The following is a 24,088-nucleotide window of genomic DNA, read 5'->3' as shown; positions in this document are numbered from 1 at the left end:
GTTATACTAGTGAATAATGAGGTTAGTCTCCTGGATGGTCTAGTTATACTAGTGAATACTGAGGTTAGTCTCCTGGATGGTCTAGTTATACTAGTGAATACTGAGGTTAGTCTCCTGGATGGTCTAGTTATAATAGTAAATACTGAGGTTAGTCTCCTGGATGGTCTAATTATACTAGTGAATAATGAGGTTAGTCTCCTGGATGGTCTAGTCATACATTCATTTTATGTGACCATAAATTCAAAGTGAATTTATTCCACAGTCGTTAGTTTTATTTTATGTTATGACATAAAAGTATGCCAGACATGAAGAGGTCAATGACATCATAAAGAGAAGCCTCGCCACAGCCCGTTGCCCAGCTCAACGGGAACCCCAAGTGCAGAGGTCTGACGGAAGTCAAAAGCGTCCTGATGGCGCCACTATGCTACCCTGGAAGGATGGAAAGTAGATTGCCTGGGACTACACCTGTGCCGCCACATTGGCAGACACCTACTTGCTATATTCCGTAGTGGAAGGGGGTGGAGCTGCCAGCCACAGGGAGACCCAGAAGATCCGCAAATATGAAGACCTTCCCCCTTGCTATAACTTCATCCCAATAGGGTCGGAGACCCTTGGAGCATGGGGCAAATGTGCTCTAAAGTTCCTCAAAGAGCTGGGTGAGAAGCTTATCATAGAAACCAAGGACCACAGGGCGACCAGCTTCCTCTTTCAGAGACTCAGTGTTGCGATCCAGAGAGGAAATGCCTGCATCATTCTGGGCACGCGGCCCACCGCCGAGGAGCTGGACGAAGTATTCGAGATGTAGCTCTGAGTTACCTATGATGTTTTATTTTCTATTGTATTTTTGTAAATGTTTTGTCAATGAATTTTGTCTTTAAATAAAATATACATGAAATATAGGGGGTGGTAGGAGAAAATTCTCAAACAGCTTCAGGGAGAACCTTGAGTTTTCCCTGAAGCAAGTTTATTCTTTTCTCTGAGGATGAGGGTCCCCAGGACAGTTCTAGAGGTGGTACCTCCCCATATTATATATACTATATATATATATAATGTCGTTATGTCGTGCCGAATAGGTAAAACTTGCGATTGTGGCTTAAATAGCAACGCTCTTCTTGCCGAATAAGGCAAGCAAAAATTTGCGTATGCAATAATTTCGCAAAAAATCATTCTGAATCTAACGAAAAAAATATACTTCACTGTGTGTGTTTATTATCAAATTATTGTAAACTTACGAAAAATATATTTAGTTTGATTAGTCTACATTAAATTGCGCTTGTTATAATAAGGTTAGGTAAGTTTTATAAGCTTCTTTTGATATAAATTTTTACATTAACATAAATTAAAAAAATATATATCTTTAAACGTACAAGAAAATTTTAGAAAGTACTTAATTTTCAGTAAGTTCTTGCTAATGGACCAGTTTTACCTATTAGGCACGACATATATATGTATCCTTCTTTGAACAAACCGGCTGTATCCCACCAAGGCAGGGTGGCCCAAAAGAAAAAACGAAAGTTTCTCCTTTTAAATTTAGTAATATATACAGGAGAAGGGGTTACTAGCCCCTTCCTCCCGGCATTTTAGTCGCCTCTTAAGACGCGCATGGCTTACGGAGGTAGAATTCTGTTACACTTTCCCATGGAGAATATATATATATATATATATATATTCATTGTTCCTTGATAATGTGAGTAGTCACGAAAGCGCTTGGAATTTCTATATTCTTTCACAGTGGTTGTTTTGCATATTCTGAAATCACCTGTTTACTGTGATCTTATCGCGCATATATATATATATATATATATATATATATATATATATATATATATATAGATATATATATATATATATATATATATAATATATATATATGTATATGGAGACGGCCGACTTGTTAAAAAAATATATATATATAATATATATATATAATTATATGTATATGTATATATATATATATATATATATATATATATATATATATATATATATATATATATATAGAAAAATTGCAAAGGTTAGTGGATGAGTTTGGGAATGTGTGTAAAGGTAGAAAGTTGAAAGTGAACATAGAAAAGAGTAAGGTGATGAGGGTGTCAAATGATTTAGATAAAGAAAAATTGGATATCAAATTGGGGAGGAGGAGTATGGAAGAAGTGAATGTTTTCAGATACTTGGGAGTTGACGTGTCGGCGGATGGATTTATGAAGGATGAGGTTAATCATAGAATTGATGAGGGAAAAAAGGTGAGTGGTGCGTTGAGGTATATGTGGAGTCAAAAAACGTTATCTATGGAGGCAAAGAAGGGAATGTATGAAAGTATAGTAGTACCAACACTCTTATATGGGTGTGAAGCTTGGGTGGTAAATGCAGCAGCAAGGAGACGGTTGGAGGCAGCGGAGATGTCCTGTCTAAGGGCAATGTGTGGTGTAAATATTATGCAAAAAATTCGGAGTGTGGAAATTAGGAGAAGGTGTGGAGTTAATAAAAGTATTAGTCAGAGGGCAGAAGAGGGGTTGTTGAGGTGGTTTGGTCATTTAGAGAGAATGGATCACAGTAGAATGACATGGAAAGCATATAAATCTATAGGGGAAGGAAGGCGGGGTAGGGGTCGTCCTCGAAAGGGTTGGAGAGAGGGGGTAAAGGAGGTTTTGTGGGTAAGAGGCTTGGATTTCCAGCAAGCGTGCGTGAGCGTGTTAGATAGGAGTGAATGGAGACGAATGGTACTTGGGACCTGACGATCTGTTGGAGTGTGAGCAGGGTAATATTTAGTGAAGGGATTCAGGGAAACCGGTTATTTTCATATAGTCGGACTTGAGTCCTGGAAATGGGAAGTACAATGCCTGCACTTTAAAGGAGGGGTTTGGGATATTGGCAGTTTGGAGGGATATGTTGTGTATCTTTATATGTGTATGCTTCTAGACTGTTGTATTCTGAGCACCTCTGCAAAAACAGTGATAATGTGCGAGTGTGGTGAAAGTGTTGAATGATGATGAAAGTATTTTCTTTTTGGGGATTTTCTTTCTTTTTTGGGTCACCCTGCCTCGGTGGGAGACGGCCGACTTGTTTAAAAAAAAAAAAAAAAAAAAAAAAAAAAAAATATATATATATATATATATATATATATATATATATATATATATATATATATATATATATATATATATATATATATATATATATATATATATATGTGTGTGTGTGTGTGTGTGTGTGTGTGTGTGTGTGTGTGTGTGTTGTGCCGAATATGTAAAACTGGTCACTTAGCAAGAACTCATTTAAAATTAAGTCCGTTCTGAAATTTTCTCTTATACGTTTAAAGATATATTGTTTTCATTAAGGTTAATGTAAAAAATTTTAATTTTGCACCAAAAGAATCTTAGAAAACTTACCTAACCTTATTATAACAAGAGCAATTTATTTTAGCCTAACCCAACTAAATGTATTTTAAATACGTTTATAATAATTTAGTACTAAACAAACACAATCAACTATATTTTTTTCGTTAGGTTCAGAGTGATTTTGGCGAAATTATTGCATACACAAATTTTCACTTGTCCTATATGGCAAGATGAGCATTGCTATTTAAGCCAAGATCTCAAGTTCTGCCTATTCGGCACGACATACACACACACACACACACACACATATATATATATATATATATATATATATATATATATATATATATATATATATATATATATATTTCAACAAGTCGGCCGTCTCCCATATATATATATATATATATATATATATATATATATATATATATATATATATATATATATATATATATATATATATATATGTCGTGCCGAATAGGCAGAACTTACGATCATGGCTTAAATAGCAACGCTCATCTTGCCATATAGGACAAGCCAAAATTTGTGTATGCAATAATTTCGCCAAAATCATTCTGAGCCTAACGAAAAAAAATATATTTCACTGTGTTTGTTTAGTATTAAATTATTGTAAACAAATCTAAAATATATTTAGTTGGGTTAGGCTAAAATAAATTGTTCTTGTTATAATAAGGTTAGGTAAGTTTTCTAAGATTCTTTTGGAGCAAAATTAAAAATTTTTACATTAACATTAATGAAAAAAATATGTCTTTAAACGTATAAGAGAAAATTTTAGAAAGAACTTAATTTTAAATGAGTTCTTGCTAATTGACCAGTTTTACATATTCGGCACGACATATATATATATATATATATATATATATATATATATATATATATATATATATATATATAGATGCAATAAGATCACAGTAAACAGGTGATTTCAAAATATGCAAAACAACCACTCTGAAAGAATAGAGAAATTCCAAGCGCTTTCGTGACTACTCATATTATCAAGGATAATGTGAGTAGTCACGAAAGCGCTTGGAATTTCTCTATTCTTTCAGAGTGGTTGTTTTGCATATATATATATATATATATATATATATATATATATATATATATATATATATATATATATATATATATATATATATAACAAATCGACCGTTTCCCACCAAGGCAGGGTGACCCAAAAAGAAAGAATAACCAAAAAAGAAAGAAAAATACTTTCATCATCAACAACACTTCACCATCACTCATACATAATCACTGTCTTTGCAGAGGCGCTCAGATACGACAGTTTAGATGTCCCTCCAAACTTCCAACATCCCAAACTCCTCCTTTAAAGTGCAGGCATTGTACTTCCCATTTCCACGACTCAAGACCGGTTTACCTGAATCCCTTCCCAAAATATTACCTTCCTCACACTCCAACAGCTCGTCGGGTCCCAAAAACCATTCATCTCCAGTCACTCCTATCTAACACGCTCACGCATGCTTGCTGGAAGTCTAAGCCCCTCGCCCACAAAACCTCCTTTACCCCTTTTCTCCAACCTTTTCGAGGACGACCCCTACCCCGCCTTCCCCTACAGATTTATACGCTCTCCAAGTCAGATGGTAGATGGGACAAAAGGAATATGGCAACAGCAAGTAAGAGAGAGGTGAAAGTGTATAAACTAAGGGAGGAAAAAGTTAGGGTGAGATATAAGCAACTATTGGCAGAAAGGTGGCCTGGTGCAAGTATGAGTAGTGGGGGGGGGGGGGGATTGAAGAGGGTTGGAATAATTTTAAAAATGCAGTATTAGAATGTGGGGAAGAAGTTTGTGGCCATAGAAGGGTGGGTGCAGGAGGAAAGAGGAGTGATTGGTGGAATGATGAAGTAAAGGGTGTGATAAAAGAGAAAAAGGTAGCTTATGAGAGGTTTTTACAAAGCAGAAGTGATATAAGAAGAGGAGAGTATATGGAGAGTAAAAGAAAGGTGAAGAGAGTGGTGAGAGGGTGCAAAAGGAGAGCAGAAGATAGAGTGGGAGAGGCACTGTCAAAAAAATTTGCTGAAAATAAGAAAAAAAAATTGGAGTGAGATAAAGCAAGTTAAGAAAGCCTAGGGAACGCATGGATTTGTCAGTGAAAAACAGAGTAGGGGAGTTAGTAGATGGGGAGAGGGAGGTATTGGGTAGATGGCGAGAATATTTTGAGGAACTTTTAAATGTTAAGGAAGGAAGGGAGGCGGTAATTTCATGCACTGGCCAGGGAGGTATACCATCTTTTAGGAGTGAAGAAGAGCAGAATGTAAGTGTGGGGGAGGTGCATGAGGCATTACGTAGAATGAAAGGGGGTAAAGCAGCTGGAACTGATGGAATCATGACAGAAATGTTAAAAGCAGGCGGGGGGGATATAGTGTTAGAGTGGTTGGTATTTTTGTTTAATAAATGTATGAAAGAGGTGAAGATACCTAGGGATTGGCAGAGAGCATGTATAGTCCCTTTATATAAAGGGAAGGGGGACAAAAGAGACTAAAAATTATAGAGGAGTAAGTTTACTGAGTATACCAGGAAAAGTGTACGGTAGGGTTATTACTGAAAGAATTAGAGGTAAGACAGAATGTAGGATCACGGATGAGCAAGGAGGTTTTAGAGTGGGTAGGGGATGTGTAGATCAAGTGTTTACACTGAAGCATATATGTGAACAGTATTTATATAAAGGTAGGGAAGTTTTTATTGCATTTATGGATTTAGAAAAGGTATATGATAGAGTGGATAGGGGAGCAATGTGGCAGATGTTGCAAGTATATGGAATAGGTGGTAAGTTACTAAATGCTGTAAAGAGTTTTTATGAGGATAGTGAGGCTCAGGTTAGGGTGTGTAGAAGAGAGGGAGAATACTTCCCGGTAAAAGTAGGTCTTAGAAATGGGATGTGTAATGTCACCATGGTTGTTTAATATATTCATAAATGGGGTTGTAAAAGAAGTAAATGCTAGGGTGTTCGGGAGAGGAGTGGGATTAAATTATGGGGAATCAAATACAAAATGGGAACTGACACAGTTACTTTTTGCTGATGATACTGTGCTTATGGGAGATTCTAAAGAAAAATTGCAAAGGTTAGCAGACGATTTTGGGAGTGTGTGTAAAGGTAGAAAGTTGAAAGTGAACATAGAAAAGAGTAAGGTGATGAGAGTATCAAATGATTTAGATAAAGAAAAATTGGATATCAAATTGGGGAGGAGGAGTATGGAAGAAGTGAATGTTTTCAGATATTTGGGAGTTGACGTGTCAGCGGATGGATTTATGAAGGATGAGGTTAATCATAGAAATGATGAAGGAAAAAAAGGCAAGTGGTGCGTTGAGGTATATGTGGAGACAAAAAATGTTATCTATGGAGGCAAAGAAGGGAATGCATGAACGTATAGTAGTACCAACACTCTTATATGGGTGTGAAGCTTGGGTTGTAAATGCTGCAGCGAGGAGGCAGTTGGAGGCAGTGGAGATGTCCTGTCTAAGGGCAATGTGTGGTGTGAATATTATGCAGAAAATTGTGAAAAGTGTGGAAATTAGGAGAAGGTGTGGAGTTAATAAAAGTATTAGTCAGAGGGCTGAAGAGGGGTTGTCGAGGTGGTTTGGTCATTTAGAGAGAATGGATCAAAGTAGAATGACATGGAGAGCGTATAAATCTGTAGGGGAAGGAAGGCGGGGTAGGTGTCGTCCTCGAAAAGGTTGGAGGGAGGGGGTAAAGGAGGATTTGTGGGCGAGGGGCTTGGACTTCCAGTAAGCATGCTTGAGCGTGTTAGAATTAAATGGAGACGAATGATATTTGGGACCTGACGAGCTGTTGGAGTGTGAGCAGGGTAATATTTAGTCAAGGGATTCAGGGAAACCGGTTATTTTTATACAGCCGGACTTGGGTCCTGGAAATGGGAAGTACAATGCCTGCACTTTAAAGGAGGGGTTTGGGATATTGGCAGTTTGGAGGGATATGTTGTGTATCTCTATACGTATATGCTTCTAAACTGTTGTATTCTGAGCACCTCTGCAAAAGCAGTGATAATGTGTGAGTGTGGTGAAAGTGTTGAATGATGATGAAAGTATTTTCTTTTTGGGGATTTTCTTTCTTTTTTTTGGGTCACCCTGCCTCGGTGGGAGACGGCCGACTTGTTGAAATATATATATATATATATATATATATATATATATATATATATATATATATATATATATATATATATATATATATATATATATATATATATATATACTCTTTCAGAATTGCCTTGACTTTAATTAATGCAAAACCTGCACTTTCATTTAAATTAAATGGATAAATATATAAATATTTACCAACAATACAACAATTGGCGAAAAACGGTGTCTTTAGTTAGCATATAAATCAAGTTATATTTAGTTAATCCCCCCTCGTGTATATTTAGCATATAAATCAGGGATCAGAGTATATATATATTTTTTTTTACAAAGCAGGGTGAGCACTTTGCATTAGGATATTCAGCAGAATATATAAAGAATGGAGAAATTTAACCTGGAGGCTAGGCCTTAGCTACCAGGTTTTTGGCAGCAAGGCTAAATTCAAAGTATGGGATGCACATGTACTAAGTAGACACAACGTTGTTACTATAAAACTGTTTAATAATAGCACTCATCGTAATGTAATACATAAAAACCTATACTCTAAGTATGTCGTAATTTTTGTTATTAAGGAGGTTCTTTGATGCTGGTGAAGGGTTGTTCATGCAAGGAACTGGACGTGTTCTCCACATCCCTCATGTGCTATATCATCCCTACGAGCTTCAGGGGCACGTCAGTTACCCTGTCTCCTAACATCATGTTTTAAGTTATACCATTAATTAAGGAAAGATCCTAGAGTTCACCTTACGAAAGCAGACAAAGCAAATGCGATAGTAATTATCGACAAAGTAAATTATAGGGGAAAATAAACATTATAATAATAATAATAATAATAATAATAATAATAATAATAATAATAATAATAATAATAATTGTATTTTTGTTTTGAAGAAAAGTGGTTATAGCATAAATGAGAGGAGAGAACTGGTGGAAGACTTACGGGTGGTGAAATTGGAAGATATGTAGGCGGCGCTTTCCTTATACTCGTACACGGTGTAGAGCTGGAGCTCGTAGGAGGCGCCGGGGGTGAGTTCCCGTAGGTTGAAGGGCAGCTGCGCCTCAGAGATGCCTACGTTGCGGTTGCTGTTCTGGGGCTCGGAGAGTGGGATGACCTTGAGCTTGAAGCCAGAGTAGCCACCGATAACAGGAGGATCCCAGCTGACTAAGGCATTCTTACCTCCCCTCACCTGGATGCTCAGGTTGCTTGGTGGCGACGGCACTGTTACACAGAGAACAATGTTGTTATCATCAGCTTGATAGTGCCACTCTTTACATACACACGCACAAATAATGTTTACATAAACATAAAGAGAATGTTAACATTCACACATAAGAAGTTGTTGGTGCCACTGTGCAGGGAAATAGGGAGAAGGATTACTATGGAGTGAGAATATAATAATGTTACAGTGACCATGTAGGGTTAAGATACACAAACACTTACACTACAAACAATCCAAGTGTCTAACGACAAGTGCCTCTGACAACTGCTAACTAATACATCAACAACAGGCCATGTGTCTACCGGCAAGTACCTTTGACAAGTTGTAACTAACAGCATACACACAACCAAAATATTCATCACAACACCGCAATACTTCCCAGGTTAAACCTTAAATTTATATTCATGACAGTAATGGAAACAACAATGTTATATTTCCCACACCCGGCTATAAATAGTCTGAGCAGCGAGTAGTAACAGTGCAGGAATTAACAGTGGCTCCTCCATACCTCCTCTTGTTACTTTGTTGTGGTTGACGACTACACACTGCACCACCATCATTAACGTCAAAAATACTTAAATACCTAAAATGGGGATTACAGTAAACTCTTAATAATATACCTTGACAGATAAACCTCTCAGTGTATATACACAAAGATCTACACCTCACACCTCTGGCATATATACCTTGAGAAATACACATCTCTGAGTTTATCTACACTGTGAGGTACACCTTTCAGCGTATTTACCCGCTCAAGTGTATATGCCGGTGTCATAGTGTATCATCACAGTGGGTAGTACGGTGGTTAACAGCAAGCATCCAGCGAGGTGCTACCAGCCAATGAGACACTAAAATTCTATCTGATTAATGTGACACGGAAACCACTTGAAGGTTTCTGCACTCTGACAGCGTTACTGACATTTTGTTTCTGTCTTGTGGTGAAGACGAGAAATAACGGGTAAATCTTGCAAACTTCTTGCGTTCAGCTTACACTCGTTTTTACTTTCCAGGTCACAGGAGGCCACTCAAGATAGTAAATAATATAACCATGTGCAACAGTTACGTATCTTTATTCCCAAACGTTTCGCCTATACAGTAGGCTTCTTCAGTCGGATATAGAGGAGACAGCAGAAGCAGTAGAGACGTAAAGACGATGTAATCAGTCCATTACCCTTGAAGACGTACTCTGAAGTGGCCAGTCCCTCAACCGGGAGAAGAGTTTTGCTCCAAAGTCTGGAACTATGGAACATTTTTCCAGACTATGGAGCAAAACTCCTTTCCCGATTGAGGGACTGACCACTTCAAAACTACGTCTTCAAAGGTGATGAACTGATGACATCGTCTTTACATTTCTACTGTTTGTGCTGCCTCCTCTGTACTCGACTGAAGAAGCCTACTGAGCAGGCGGAACGTTTCGGAATAAAGATACCTAACAGTTGCACGTGTCTTACTTATCAACTTGTCGGTATTATATACCATTATCATATTCAGTAAATAATATTTTGAATAGTTGGTCAGGCAATGAAATGGCATTCATAATGGTAAATTAGGCACAATTATTGATTGGATGATGATGACAGAACAAGAGTAACAGTGCAACAAGCCGACAACAAGAACAACCGTAATTTCTAACCCTTGGCTACGGTTTTTACCTTGAACGAGTCCAGTAAACAATGTGGGAAGACCAGTTCTGGAGCTGACGGTGGTGATGTGGGTGATGACAGTACTTGTAGTAATGATGGTAGTGAGTGATGACTGTGGTTGTAGTAATGATGGTACTGGGTGATGATAGTGGTTGTAGTAATGATGGTAGTGGTAGATGACAGTAGTTGTAGTAATGATGGTAGTGGGTGATGACATTGGTTGTAGTAATGATGGTAGTGGGTGATGACAGTAGTTGTAGTAATGATGGTAGTGGGTGATGACAGTAGTTGAAGTAATGATGGTAGTGGGTGATGACATTGGTTGTAGTAATGATGGTAGTGGGTGATGACAGTAGTTGTAGTAATGATGGTAGTGGGTGATGACAGTGTAGTAATGATGGTACTAGGTGATGACAGTAGTTGTAGTAATGATGGTAGTGGGTGATGACAGTAGCTGTAGTAATGATGGTAGTGGGTGATGACAGTAGTTGTAGTAATGATGGTAGTGGGTGATGACATTGGTTGTAGTAATAATGGTAGTGGGTGATGACAGTAGTTGTAGTAATGATGGTAGTGGGTGATGACAGTGGTTGTAGTAATGATGGTAGTGGGTGATGACAGTGGTTGTAGTAATGATGGTAGTGGGTGATGACACTGGTTGTAGTAATGATGGTAGTGGGTGATGACAGTAGTTGTAGTAATGATGGTAGTGGGTGATGACAGTAGTTGTAGCAATGATGGTAGTGGGTGATGACATTGGTTGTAGTAATGATGGTAGTGGGTGATGACATTGGTTGTAGTAATGGTAGTGGGTGATGACTTTGGTTGTAGTAATGATGGTAGTGGGTGATGACAATGGTTGTAGTAATGATGGTGGTTGTAGTAATGATGGTAGTGAGTGAAGACAATGGTTGTAGTAATGCTGGTACTGGGTGATGACAGTAGTTGTAGTAATGATGGTAGTGGGTGATGACAGTGGTTGTAGTAATGATGGTAGTGGGTGATGACAGTGGTTGTAGTAATGATGGTGGTTGTAGTAATGATGGTAGTGGGTGATGACTTTGGTTGTAGTAATGATGGTGGTTGTAGTAATGATGGTAGTGAGTGAAGACAATGGTTGTAGTAATGCTGGTACTGGGTGATGACAGTAGTTGTAGTAATGATGGTAGTGGGTGATGACAGTGGTTGTAGTAATGATGGTAGTGGGTGATGACAGTGGTTGTAGTAATGATGGTGGTTGTAGTAATGATGGTAGTGGGTGATGACTTTGGTTGTAGTAATGATGGTAGTGGGTGATGACAGTAGTTGTAGTAATGATGGTAGTGGGTGATGACATTGGTTGTAGTAATAATGGTAGTGGGTGATGACAGTAGTTGTAGTAATGATGGTAGTGGGTGATGACAGTGGTTGTAGTAATGATGGTAGTGGGTGATGACAGTAGTTGTAATGATGGTAGTAGGTGATGACAGTAGTTGTAGCAATGATGGTAGTGGGTGATGACAGTGGTTGTAGCAATGATGGTAGTGGGTGATATTGGTTGTAGTAATGATGGTAGTGGGTGATGACAATGGTTGTAGTAATGATGGTAGTGGGTGATGACAGTAGTTGTAGCAATGATGGTAGTGGGTGATGACAGTGGTTGTAGTAATGATGGTAGTGGGTGATATTGGTTGTAGTAATGATGGTAGTGGGTGATGACAATGGTTCTAGTAATGATGGTAGTGGGTGATGACAGTGGTTGTAGTAATGATGGTAGTGGGTGATGACAGTGGTTGTAGTAATGATGGTGGCTGTAGTAATGATGGTAGTGGGTGATGACAGTGGTTGTAGTAATGATGGTAGTGGGTGATGACAGTGGTTGTAGTAATGATGGTGGCTGTAGTAATGATGGTAGTGGGTGATGACAGTAGTTGTAGTAATGATGGTAGTGGGTGATGACAGTGGTTGTAGTAATGATGGTAGTGGGCGATGATATTGGTTGTAGTAATGATGATAGTGGTAGATGACAGTAGTTGTAGTAATGATGGTAGTGCGTGATGACAGTAGTTGTAGCAATGATGGTAGTGGGTGATGACAGTGGTTGTAGTAATGATGGTAGTGGGTGATGACAGTAGTTGTAGCAATGATGGTAGTGGGTGATGACAGTGGTTGTAGTAATGATGGTAGTGGGTGATGACAGTGGTTGTAGTAATGATGGTAGTGCGTGATGACAGTAGTTGTAGCAATGATGGTAGTGGGTGATGACAGTGGTTGTAGTAATGATGGTAGTGGGTGATGACAGTGCTTGTAGTAATGATGGTAGTGCGTGATGACAGTAGTTGTAGCAATGATGGTAGTGGGTGATGACAGTGGTTGTAGTAATGATGGTAGTGGGTGAAGATATTGGTTGTAGTAATGATGGTAGTGGGTGATGACAGTGGTTGTAGTAATGATGGTAGTGGGTGATGACAGTGGTTGTAGTAATGATGGTAGTGCGTGATGACAGTAGTTGTAGCAATGATGGTAGTGGGTGATGACAATGGTTGTAGTAATGTTGGTACTGGGTGATGACAGTAGTTGTAGTAATGATGGTAGTGGGTGATGACAGTGGTTGTAGTAATGATGGTAGTGGGTGATGACAGTGGTTGTAGTAATGATGGTAGTGGGTGATGACAGTGGTTGTAGTAATGATGGTAGTGGGTGATGACAATGGTTGTAGTAATGTTGGTACTGGGTGATGACAGTAGTTGCAGTAATGATGGTAGTGGGTGATGACAGTGGTTGTAGTAATGATGGTAGTGGGTGATGACAATGGTTGTAGTAATGTTGGTACTGGGTGATGACAGTGGTTGTAGTAATGATGGTAGTGGGTGATGACAATGGTTGTAGTAATGTTAGTACTGGGTGATGACAGTGGTTGTAGTAATGATGGTAGTGGGTGATGATGATAATGGCATAGTGGTAGTGATTACCACTGAGAGAATTCGTGAGACAAGGCCACTAAGTAGCCGGAGCTGAAGACTACGATGATGTTAACTAAAAACCCACTCATGTACGTCTCCTAAGAGGGAGCAACACTGTCAGTCAAGAGTGTTGGAACCCTGAATGTGTAGTGTTGGAACTGTGAGTGTGTAGTGTTGGAACCGTGAGTGTGTAGTGTTGGAACCGTGAGTGTGTAGTGTTGGAACCCTCAGTGTGTAGTGTTGGAACTCTCAGTGTGTAGTGTTGGAACCCTGAGTGTGTACTGTTGGAACCCTGAGTGTGTACTGCTGGAACCCTGAGTGTGTAGTGTTGGAACCCTGAGTGTGTAGTGTTGGAACCCTGAGAGTGTGCAGTGTTAGAACCCTGAGTGTGTAGAGTTGGAACCCTGAGTGAGTAGTGTTGCAACCTTGAGTTTGTAGTGTTCGAACCCTGAGTATGTAGTGTTGGAACCCTGAGTGTGAAATATTGGAACCCTGAGTGTGTAGTGTTAGAACCCTGAGTGTGTAGTGTTGAAACCCTGACTGTGTAGTGTTGGAACCCTGAGTGTGTAGTGTTAGAGCCCTGAATGTGTAGTGTTGGAACCATGAGTGTGTAGTGTTGGAACCCCTGAGTGTGTAGTGTTGGAACCCTGAGTGTGTAGTGTTGGAACCCTGAGTGTGTAGCGTTGGAACCCTGAGTGTGTAATGTTGGAACCCTGAGTGTGTAGTGTTAGAACCCTGAGTGTGTAGTGTTGGAACCCTGAGTGTGTAGTGTTGGAACCCTGCGTGTGTAGTGTTGGAACCGTGATTGTGTAGTGTTGGAACCGTGAGTGTGTAGTGTTGGAACCCTGAATGTGTAGTGTTAGAACCGAGTGTATAGTTTTGGAACCCTGAGTGTGTATTGTTGGAACCCTGAGTGTGTAGTGTTGGAGAGCTGAGTGTATAGTGTTGGAACCCTGAGTGTGTAGTGTTGGAACCATGAGTGTGTAGTGTCGGAACCCTGATTGTGTAGTGTTAGAACCCTGAGTGTGTAGTGTTGGAACCCTGAGTGTGTAGTGTTGGAACCCTGAGTGTGTAGTGTTGGAACCCTGAGTGTGTAGTGTTGGAACCCTGAGAGTGTATAGTGTTAGAACCCTGAGTGTGTAGTGTTAGAACTCTGAGTGTGTAGTGTTAGAACTCTGAGTGTGTACTGTTGGAACCCTGAGTGTGTAGTGTTAGAACCCTGAATGTGTAGTGTTAGAACCCTGAATGTGTAGTGTTAGAACCCTGAGTGTGTAGTGTTAGAACTCTGAGTGTGTACTGTTGGAACCCTGAGTGTGTAGTGTTAGAACCCTGAATGTGTAGTGTTAGAACCCTGAGTGTGTAGTGTTAGAACCCTGAGCGTGTAGTATTAGAACCCTGAGTGTGTAGTGTTAGAACCCTGAGTTTGTAGTATTAGAACCCTGAGTGTGTAGTGTTAGAACCCTGAGCGTGTAGTGTTAGAACCCTGAGTGCTTAGTGTTAGAACCCTGAGTGTGTAGTGTTAGAACCCTGAGCGTGTAGTGTAAGAACCTTGAGTGTGTAGTGTTAGAACCCTGAGTGTGTAGTGTTAGAACCCTGAGTGTGTAGTGTTAGAACCCTGAGTGCTTAGTGTTAGAACCCTGAGTGTGTAGTGTTAGAACCCTGAGTGTGTAGTGTTAGAACCCTGAGTGTGTAGTGTTAGAACCCTGAGTGTGTAGTGTTAGAACCCGGAGCGTGTAGTGTTAGAACCCTGAGTACTTAGTGTTAGAACCCTGAGTGTGTAGTGATAGAACCCTGAGTGTGTAGTGTTAGAAACTTGAGTGTGTAGTGTTAGAACCCTGAGTGTGTAGCGTTAGAACCATGAGTGTGTAGTGTTAGAACCCTGAGTGCGTAGTGTTAGAACAATGAGAGTGTAGTGTTAGAACCCTGAGTGTGTAGTGTTAGAACCCTGAGTGTGTAGTGTTAGAAGCCTGAGTGTGTAGTGTTAGAACCCTGAGTGTGTAGTGTTAGAACCCTGAGTGTGTAGTGTTAGAACCCTGAGTGTGTAGTGGTAGAACCCTGAGTGTGTAGTGTTAGAACCCTGAGCGTGTAGTGTTAGAACCCTGAGTGTGTAGTGTTAGAACCCTGAGCGTGTAGTGTTAGAACCCTGAGTGTGTAGTGTTAGAATCCTGAGTGTGTAGTGTTAGAACCCTGAGTGTGTAGTGTTAGAACCCTGAGTGTGTAGTGTTAGAACTCTGAGTGTGTAGTGTTAGAACCCTGAGTGTGAAGTGTTAGAACCATGAGCGTGTAGTGTTAGAACCCTGAGTGTGTAGTGTTAGAACCCTGAGTGTGTAGTGTTAGAACCCTGAGCGTGTAGTGTTAGAACCCTGAGTGTGTAGTGTTAGAACCCTGAGCGTGTAGTGTTAGAACCCTGAGTGTGTAGTGTTAGAACCCTGAGTGTGTAGTGTTAGAACCCTGAGCGTGTAGTATTAGAACCCTGAGTGTGTAGTGTTAGAATCCTGAGTGAGTAGTGTTAGAACCCTGAGTGTGTAGTGTTAGAACCCTGGGTGTGTAGTGTTAGAACCCTGAATGTGTAGTGTTAGAACCCTGAGTGTGTAGTGTTAGAACCCTGAGTGTGTAGTGTTAGAACCCTGAGTGTGTAGTGTTAGAACCCTGAGTGTGTAGTGTTAGAACCCTTGGCGTGTAGTGTTATAACCCTGAGTGTGTAGTGTTAGAACTCTGAGTGAGTAGTGTTAGAACCCTGAGTGTGTAGTGTTAGAACCCTGAGCGTGTAGTGTTAGAGCCCTGAGTGTGTAGTGTTAGAACCCTGAGTGTGTAGTGTTAGAACCCTGAGCGTGTAGTGTTAGAACCCTGAGCGTGTAGTGTTAGAACCCTGAGTGTGTAGTGGTAGAACCCGGAGCGTGTAGTGTTAGAACCCTGAGTGTGTAGTGGTAGAACCCTGAGCGTGTAGTGTTAGAACCCTGAGTGTGTAGTGTTAGAACTCTGAGTGTGTAGTGTTAGAACTCTGAGTGTGTAGTGTTAGAACCCTGAGCGTGTAGTGTTAGAACCCTGAGTGTGTAGTGTTAGAACCCTGAGTGTGTAGTGTTAGAACCCTGAGCGTGTAGTGTTAGAACCCTGAGTGTGTAGTGTTAGAACCCTGAGCGTGTAGTGTTAGAACCCTGAGTGTGTAGTGTTAGAACCCTGAGCGTGTAGTGTTAGAACCCTGAGTGTGTAGTGTTTGAACCCTGAGTGTGTAGTGTTAGAACCCTGAGCGTGTAGTATTAGAACCCTGAGTGTGTAGTGTAAGAATCCTGAGTGAGTAGTGTTAGAACCCTGAGTGTGTAGTGTTAGAACCCTGAGTGTGTAGTGTTAGAACCCTGAGTGTGTAGTGTTAGAACCCTGAGTGTGTAGTGTTAGAATCCTGAGTGTGTAGTGTTAGAACCCTGAGTGTGTAGTGTTAGAACCCTGAGTGTGTAATGTTAGAACCCTGAGTGTGTAGTGTTAGAACTCTGAGTGTGTAGTGTTAGAACCCTGAGTGTGTAGTGTTAGAACCCTGAGTGTGTAGTGTTGGAACCATGAGTGTGTAGTGTTGGAACCCCTGAGTGTGTAGTGTTGGAACCATGAGTGTGTAGTGTTGGAACCCCTGAGTGTGTAGTGTTGGAACCCTGAGTGTGTAGTGTTGGAACCATGAGTGTGTAGTGTTGGAACCCCTGAGTGTGTAGTGTTGGAACCCTGAGTGTGTAGTGTTGGAACCCTGAGTGTGTAGCGTTGGAACCCTGAGTGTGTAATGTTGGAACCCTGAGTGTGTAGTGTTGAAACCCTGAGTGTGTAATGTTGGAACCCTGAGTGTGTAGTGTTGAAACCCTGAGTGTGTAGTGTTGGAACCCTGAGTGTGTAGTGTTGGAACCCTGAGTGTGTAGTGTTAGAACCCTGAGTGTGTAGTGTTGGAACCCTGAGTGTGTAGTGTTGGAACCCTGAGTGTGTAGCGTTGGAACCCTGAGTGTGTAATGTTAGAACCCAGAGTGTGTAGTCTTGGAACGCTGAGTGTGTAGTCTTGGAACCCTGAGTGTGTAGTGTTGGAACCTTGAGTGTGTAGTGTTAGAACCCTGAGTGTCTAGTGTTGAAACCCTGAGTGTGTAATGTTGGAACCCTGAGTGTGTAGTGTTAGAACCCTGAGTGTGTAGTGTTGGAACCCTGAGTGTGTAGTGTTGGAACCCTGCGTGTGTAGTGTTGGAACCGTGAGTGTGTAGTGTTGGAACCGTGAGTGTGTAGTGTTGGAACCCTGAGTGTGTAGTGTTGGAACCCTGAATGTGTAGTGTTAGAACCGAGTGTATAGTTTTGGAACCCTGAGTGTGTATTGTTGGAACCCTGAGTGTGTAGTGTTGGAGAGCTGAGTGTATAGTGTTGGAACCCTGAGTGTGTAGTGTTGGAACCATGAGTGTGTAGTGTCGGAACCCTGATTGTGTAGTGTGAGAACCCTGAGTGTGTAGTGTTGGAACCCTGAGTGTGTAGTGTTGGAACCCTGAGTGTGTAGTGTTGGAACCCTGAGTGTGTAGTGTTAGAACCCTGAGTGTGTAGTGTTAGAACCCTGAGTGTGTAGTGTTAGAACCCTGAGTGTGTAGTGTTAGAACCCTGAGTGTGTAGTGTTAGAACCCTGAGTGTGTAGCGTTAGAACCCTGAGTGTGTAGTGTTGGAACCCTGAGTGTGTAGTGTTGGAACCCTGAGAGTGTATAGTGTTAGAACCCTGAATGTGTAGTGTTAGAACCCTGAGTGTGTAGTGTTAGAACCCTGAGTGTGTAGTGTTAGAACCCTGAGTGTGTAGCGTTAGAACCCTGAGTGTGTAGTGTTAAAACCCTGAGCGTGTAGTATTAGAACCCTGAGTGTGTACTGTGAGAACCGTGAGTGTGTAGTGTTAGAACCCCGAGTGTGTAGTGTTAGAACCCTGAGTGTGTAGTATTAGAACCCTGAGTGTGTAGTGTTAGAACCCTGAGCGTGTAGTGTAAGAACCCTGAGTGTGTAGTGTTAGAACCCTGAGTGTGTAGTGTTAGAACCCTGAGTGTGTAGTGTTAGAACCCTGAGTGCTTAGTGTTAGAACCCTGAGTGTGTAATGTTAGAACCCTGAGTGTGTAGTGTTAGAACCCTGAGTGTGTAGTGTTAGAACCCGGAGCGTGTAGTGTTAGAACCCTGAGTGCTTAGTGTTAGAACCCTGAGTGTGTAGTGATAGAACCCTGAGTGTGTAGTGTTAGAACCCTGAGTGTGTAGTGTTAGAACCCGGAGCGTGTAGTGTTAGAACCCTGAGTGTGTAGTGTTAGAACCCTGAGCGTGTAGTATTAGAACCCTGAGTGTGTAGTGTTAGAACCCTGAGTTTGTAGTATTAGAACCCTGAGTGTGTAGTGTTAGAACCCTGAGCGTGTAGTGTTAGAACCCTGAGTGCTTAGTGTTAGAACCCTGAGTGTGTAGTGTTAGAACCCTGAGCGTGTAGTGTAAGAACCTTGAGTGTGTAGTGTTAGAACCCTGAGTGTGTAGTGTTAGAACCCTGAGTGTGTAGTGTTAGAACCCTGAGTGCTTAGTGTTAGAACCCTGAGTGTGTAGTGTTAGAACCCTGAGTGTGTAGTGTTAGAACCCTGAGTGTGTAGTGTTAGAACCCTGAGTGTGTAGTGTTAGAACCCGGAGCGTGTAGTGTTAGAACCCTGAGTACTTAGTGTTAGAACCCTGAGTGTGTAGTGATAGAACCCTGAGTGTGTAGTGTTAGAAACTTGAGTGTGTAGTGTTAGAACCCTGAGTGTGTAGCGTTAGAACCATGAGTGTGTAGTGTTAGAACCCTGAGTGCGTAGTGTTAGAACAATGAGAGTGTAGTGTTAGAACCCTGAGTGTGTAGTGTTAGAACCCTGAGTGTGTAGTGTTAGAAGCCTGAGTGTGTAGTGTTAGAACCCTGAGTGTGTAGTGTTAGAACCCTGAGTGTGTAGTGTTAGAACCCTGAGTGTGTAGTGGTAGAACCCTGAGTGTGTAGTGTTAGAACCCTGAGCGTGTAGTGTTAGAACCCTGAGTGTGTAGTGTTAGAACCCTGAGCGTGTAGTGTTAGAACCCTGAGTGTGTAGTGTTAGAATCCTGAGTGTGTAGTGTTAGAACCCTGAGTGTGTAGTGTTAGAACCCTGAGTGTGTAGTGTTAGAACTCTGAGTGTGTAGTGTTAGAACCCTGAGTGTGAAGTGTTAGAACCATGAGCGTGTAGTGTTAGAACCCTGAGTGTGTAGTGTTAGAACCCTGAGTGTGTAGTGTTAGAACCCTGAGCGTGTAGTGTTAGAACCCTGAGTGTGTAGTGTTAGAACCCTGAGCGTGTAGTGTTAGAACCCTGAGTGTGTAGTGTTAGAACCCTGAGTGTGTAGTGTTAGAACCCTGAGCGTGTAGTATTAGAACCCTGAGTGTGTAGTGTTAGAATCCTGAGTGAGTAGTGTTAGAACCCTGAGTGTGTAGTGTTAGAACCCTGGGTGTGTAGTGTTAGAACCCTGAATGTGTAGTGTTAGAACCCTGAGTGTGTAGTGTTAGAACCCTGAGTGTGTAGTGTTAGAACCCTGAGTGTGTAGTGTTAGAACCCTGAGTGTGTAGTGTTAGAACCCTTGGCGTGTAGTGTTATAACCCTGAGTGTGTAGTGTTAGAACTCTGAGTGAGTAGTGTTAGAACCCTGAGTGTGTAGTGTTAGAACCCTGAGCGTGTAGTGTTAGAGCCCTGAGTGTGTAGTGTTAGAACCCTGAGTGTGTAGTGTTAGAACCCTGAGCGTGTAGTGTTAGAACCCTGAGCGTGTAGTGTTAGAACCCTGAGTGTGTAGTGGTAGAACCCGGAGCGTGTAGTGTTAGAACCCTGAGTGTGTAGTGGTAGAACCCTGAGCGTGTAGTGTTAGAACCCTGAGTGTGTAGTGTTAGAACTCTGAGTGTGTAGTGTTAGAACTCTGAGTGTGTAGTGTTAGAACCCTGAGCGTGTAGTGTTAGAACCCTGAGTGTGTAGTGTTAGAACCCTGAGTGTGTAGTGTTAGAACCCTGAGCGTGTAGTGTTAGAACCCTGAGTGTGTAGTGTTAGAACCCTGAGCGTGTAGTGTTAGAACCCTGAGTGTGTAGTGTTAGAACCCTGAGCGTGTAGTGTTAGAACCCTGAGTGTGTAGTGTTTGAACCCTGAGTGTGTAGTGTTAGAACCCTGAGCGTGTAGTATTAGAACCCTGAGTGTGTAGTGTAAGAATCCTGAGTGAGTAGTGTTAGAACCCTGAGTGTGTAGTGTTAGAACCCTGAGTGTGTAGTGTTAGAACCCTGAGTGTGTAGTGTTAGAACCCTGAGTGTGTAGTGTTAGAATCCTGAGTGTGTAGTGTTAGAACCCTGAGTGTGTAGTGTTAGAACCCTGAGTGTGTAATGTTAGAACCCTGAGTGTGTAGTGTTAGAACTCTGAGTGTGTAGTGTTAGAACCCTGAGTGTGTAGTGTTAGAACCCTGAGTGTGTAGTGTTGGAACCATGAGTGTGTAGTGTTGGAACCCCTGAGTGTGTAGTGTTGGAACCATGAGTGTGTAGTGTTGGAACCCCTGAGTGTGTAGTGTTGGAACCCTGAGTGTGTAGTGTTGGAACCATGAGTGTGTAGTGTTGGAACCCCTGAGTGTGTAGTGTTGGAACCCTGAGTGTGTAGTGTTGGAACCCTGAGTGTGTAGCGTTGGAACCCTGAGTGTGTAATGTTGGAACCCTGAGTGTGTAGTGTTGAAACCCTGAGTGTGTAATGTTGGAACCCTGAGTGTGTAGTGTTGAAACCCTGAGTGTGTAGTGTTGGAACCCTGAGTGTGTAGTGTTGGAACCCTGAGTGTGTAGTGTTAGAACCCTGAGTGTGTAGTGTTGGAACCCTGAGTGTGTAGTGTTGGAACCCTGAGTGTGTAGCGTTGGAACCCTGAGTGTGTAATGTTAGAACCCAGAGTGTGTAGTCTTGGAACGCTGAGTGTGTAGTCTTGGAACCCTGAGTGTGTAGTGTTGGAACCTTGAGTGTGTAGTGTTAGAACCCTGAGTGTGTAGTGTTGAAACCCTGAGTGTGTAATGTTGGAACCCTGAGTGTGTAGTGTTAGAACCCTGAGTGTGTAGTGTTGGAACCCTGAGTGTGTAGTGTTGGAACCCTGCGTGTGTAGTGTTGGAACCGTGAGTGTGTAGTGTTGGAACCGTGAGTGTGTAGTGTTGGAACCCTGAGTGTGTAGTGTTGGAACCCTGAATGTGTAGTGTTAGAACCGAGTGTATAGTTTTGGAACCCTGAGTGTGTATTGTTGGAACCCTGAGTGTGTAGTGTTGGAGAGCTGAGTGTATAGTGTTGGAACCCTGAGTGTGTAGTGTTGGAACCATGAGTGTGTAGTGTCGGAACCCTGATTGTGTAGTGTGAGAACCCTGAGTGTGTAGTGTTGGAACCCTGAGTGTGTAGTGTTGGAACCCTGAGTGTGTAGTGTTGGAACCCTGAGTGTGTAGTGTTAGAACCCTGAGTGTGTAGTGTTAGAACCCTGAGTGTGTAGTGTTAGAACCCTGAGTGTGTAGTGTTAGAACCCTGAGTGTGTAGTGTTAGAACCCTGAGTGTGTAGCGTTAGAACCCTGAGTGTGTAGTGTTGGAACCCTGAGTGTGTAGTGTTGGAACCCTGAGAGTGTATAGTGTTAGAACCCTGAATGTGTAGTGTTAGAACCCTGAGTGTGTAGTGTTAGAACCCTGAGTGTGTAGTGTTAGAACCCTGAGTGTGTAGCGTTAGAACCCTGAGTGTGTAGTGTTAAAACCCTGAGCGTGTAGTATTAGAACCCTGAGTGTGTACTGTGAGAACCGTGAGTGTGTAGTGTTAGAACCCCGAGTGTGTAGTGTTAGAACCCTGAGTGTGTAGTATTAGAACCCTGAGTGTGTAGTGTTAGAACCCTGAGCGTGTAGTGTAAGAACCCTGAGTGTGTAGTGTTAGAACCCTGAGTGTGTAGTGTTAGAACCCTGAGTGTGTAGTGTTAGAACCCTGAGTGCTTAGTGTTAGAACCCTGAGTGTGTAATGTTAGAACCCTGAGTGTGTAGTGTTAGAACCCTGAGTGTGTAGTGTTAGAACCCGGAGCGTGTAGTGTTAGAACCCTGAGTGCTTAGTGTTAGAACCCTGAGTGTGTAGTGATAGAACCCTGAGTGTGTAGTGTTAGAACCCTGTGTGTGTAGTGTTAGAACCCGGAGCGTGTAGTGTTAGAACCCTGAGTGTGTAGCGTTAGAACCATGAGTGTGTAGTGTTAGAACCCTGAGTGCGTAGTGTTAGAACCCTGAGAGTGTAGTGTTAGAACCCTGAGTGTGTAGTGTTAGAACCCTGAGTGTGTAGTGTTAGAAGCCTGAGCGTGTAGTGTTAGAACCCTGAGTATGTAGTGTTAGAACCCTGAGTGTGTAGTGTTAGAACCCTGAGTGTGTAGTGTTAGAACCCTGAGTGTGTAGTGTTAGAACCCTGAGTGTGTAGTGGTAGAACCCTGAGTGTGTAGTGTTAGAACCCTGAGCGTGTAGTGTTAGAACCCTGAGTGTGTAGTGTTAGAACCCTGAGAGTGTAGTGTTAGAACCCTGAGTGTGTAGTGTTAGAATCCTGAGTGTGTAGTGTTAGAACCCTGAGTGTGTAGTGTTAGAACCCTGAGTGTGTAGTGTTAGAACTCTGAGTGTGTAGTGTTAGAACCCTGAGTGTGAAGTGTTAGAACCCTGAGCGTGTAGTGTTAGAACCCTGAGTGTGTAGTGTTAGAACCCTGAGTGTGTAGTGTTAGAACCCTGAGCGTGTAGTGTTAGAACCCTGAGTGTGTAGTGTTAGAACCCTGAGCGTGTAGTGTTAGAACCCTGAGTGTGTAGTGTTAGAACCCTGAGTGTGTAGTGTTAGAACCCTGAGCGTGTAGTATTAGAACCCTGAGTGTGTAGTGTTAGAATCCTGAGTGAGTAGTGTTAGAACCCTGAGTGTGTAGTGTTAGAACCCTGGGTGTGTAGTGTTAGAACCCTGAATGTGTAGTGTTAGAACCCTGAGTGTGTAGTGTTAGAACCCTGAGTGTGTAGTGTTAGAACCCTGAGTGTGTAGTGTTAGAACCCTGAGTATGTAGTGTTAGAACCCTTGGCGTGTAGTGTTATAACCCTGAGTGTGTAGTGTTAGAACCCTAAGTGTGTAGTGTTAGAACCCTGAGCGTGTAGTGTTAGAGCCCTGAGTGTGTAGTGTTAGAACCCTGAGCGTGTAGTGTTAGAACCCTGAGCGTGTAGTGTTAGAACCCTGAGCGTGTAGTGTTAGAACCCTGAGCGTGTAGTGTTAGAACCCTGAGTGTGTAGTGGTAGAACCCGGAGCGTGTAGTGTTAGAACCCTGAGTGTGTAGTGTTAGAACCCTGAGCGTGTAGTGTTAGAACCCTGAGCGTGTAGTGTTAGAACCCTGAGTGTGTAGTGTTAGAACTCTGAGTGTGTAGTGTTAGAACTCTGAGTGTGTAGTGTTAGAACCCTGAGTGTGTAGTGTTAGAACCCTGAGCGTGTAGTGTTAGAACCCTGAGTGTGTAGTGTTAGAACCCTGAGCGTGTAGTGTTAGAACCCTGAGCGTGTAGTGTTAGAACCCTGGGTGTGTAGTGTTAGAACCCTGAGCGTGTAGTGTTAGAACCCTGAGTGTGTAGTGTTAGATCCCTGAGTGTGTAGTGTTAGAACCCTGAGCGTGTAGTATTAGAACCCTGAGTGTGTAGTGTTAGAATCCTGAGTGAGTAGTGTTAGAACCCTGAGTGTGTAGTGTTAGAACCCTGAGTGTGTAGTGTTAGAACTCTGAGTGTGTAGTGTTAGAACCCTGAGCGTGTAGTGTTAGAACCCTGAGTGTG

General features: G+C 42.0%; 1 protein-coding gene across 2 annotated transcripts in view; it reads right to left on the bottom strand.

Annotated features, from left to right (window-relative positions):
• Window positions 1-24,088, bottom strand: part of LOC128685746 (tyrosine-protein phosphatase 10D-like) — a 506,322-nt gene that overhangs the window by 267,946 nt on the left and 214,288 nt on the right. For both annotated transcript variants that reach the window (XM_070087994.1, XM_053772367.2), the window contains exon 3: window positions 8,420-8,698. In XM_070087994.1, coding sequence (XP_069944095.1) covers window positions 8,420-8,698 — 279 coding nt within the window. The remainder of the gene's footprint in view (window positions 1-8,419; window positions 8,699-24,088) is intronic.

This window comes from Cherax quadricarinatus, chromosome 23 (assembly GCF_038502225.1).
Source record: "Cherax quadricarinatus isolate ZL_2023a chromosome 23, ASM3850222v1, whole genome shotgun sequence".
In the NCBI taxonomy this organism is placed as follows: Eukaryota; Metazoa; Arthropoda; class Malacostraca; order Decapoda; family Parastacidae; genus Cherax; species Cherax quadricarinatus.
Note: the sequence above shows the minus strand (reverse complement) of the source record. Positions and strands in the feature narration are given on the sequence as shown.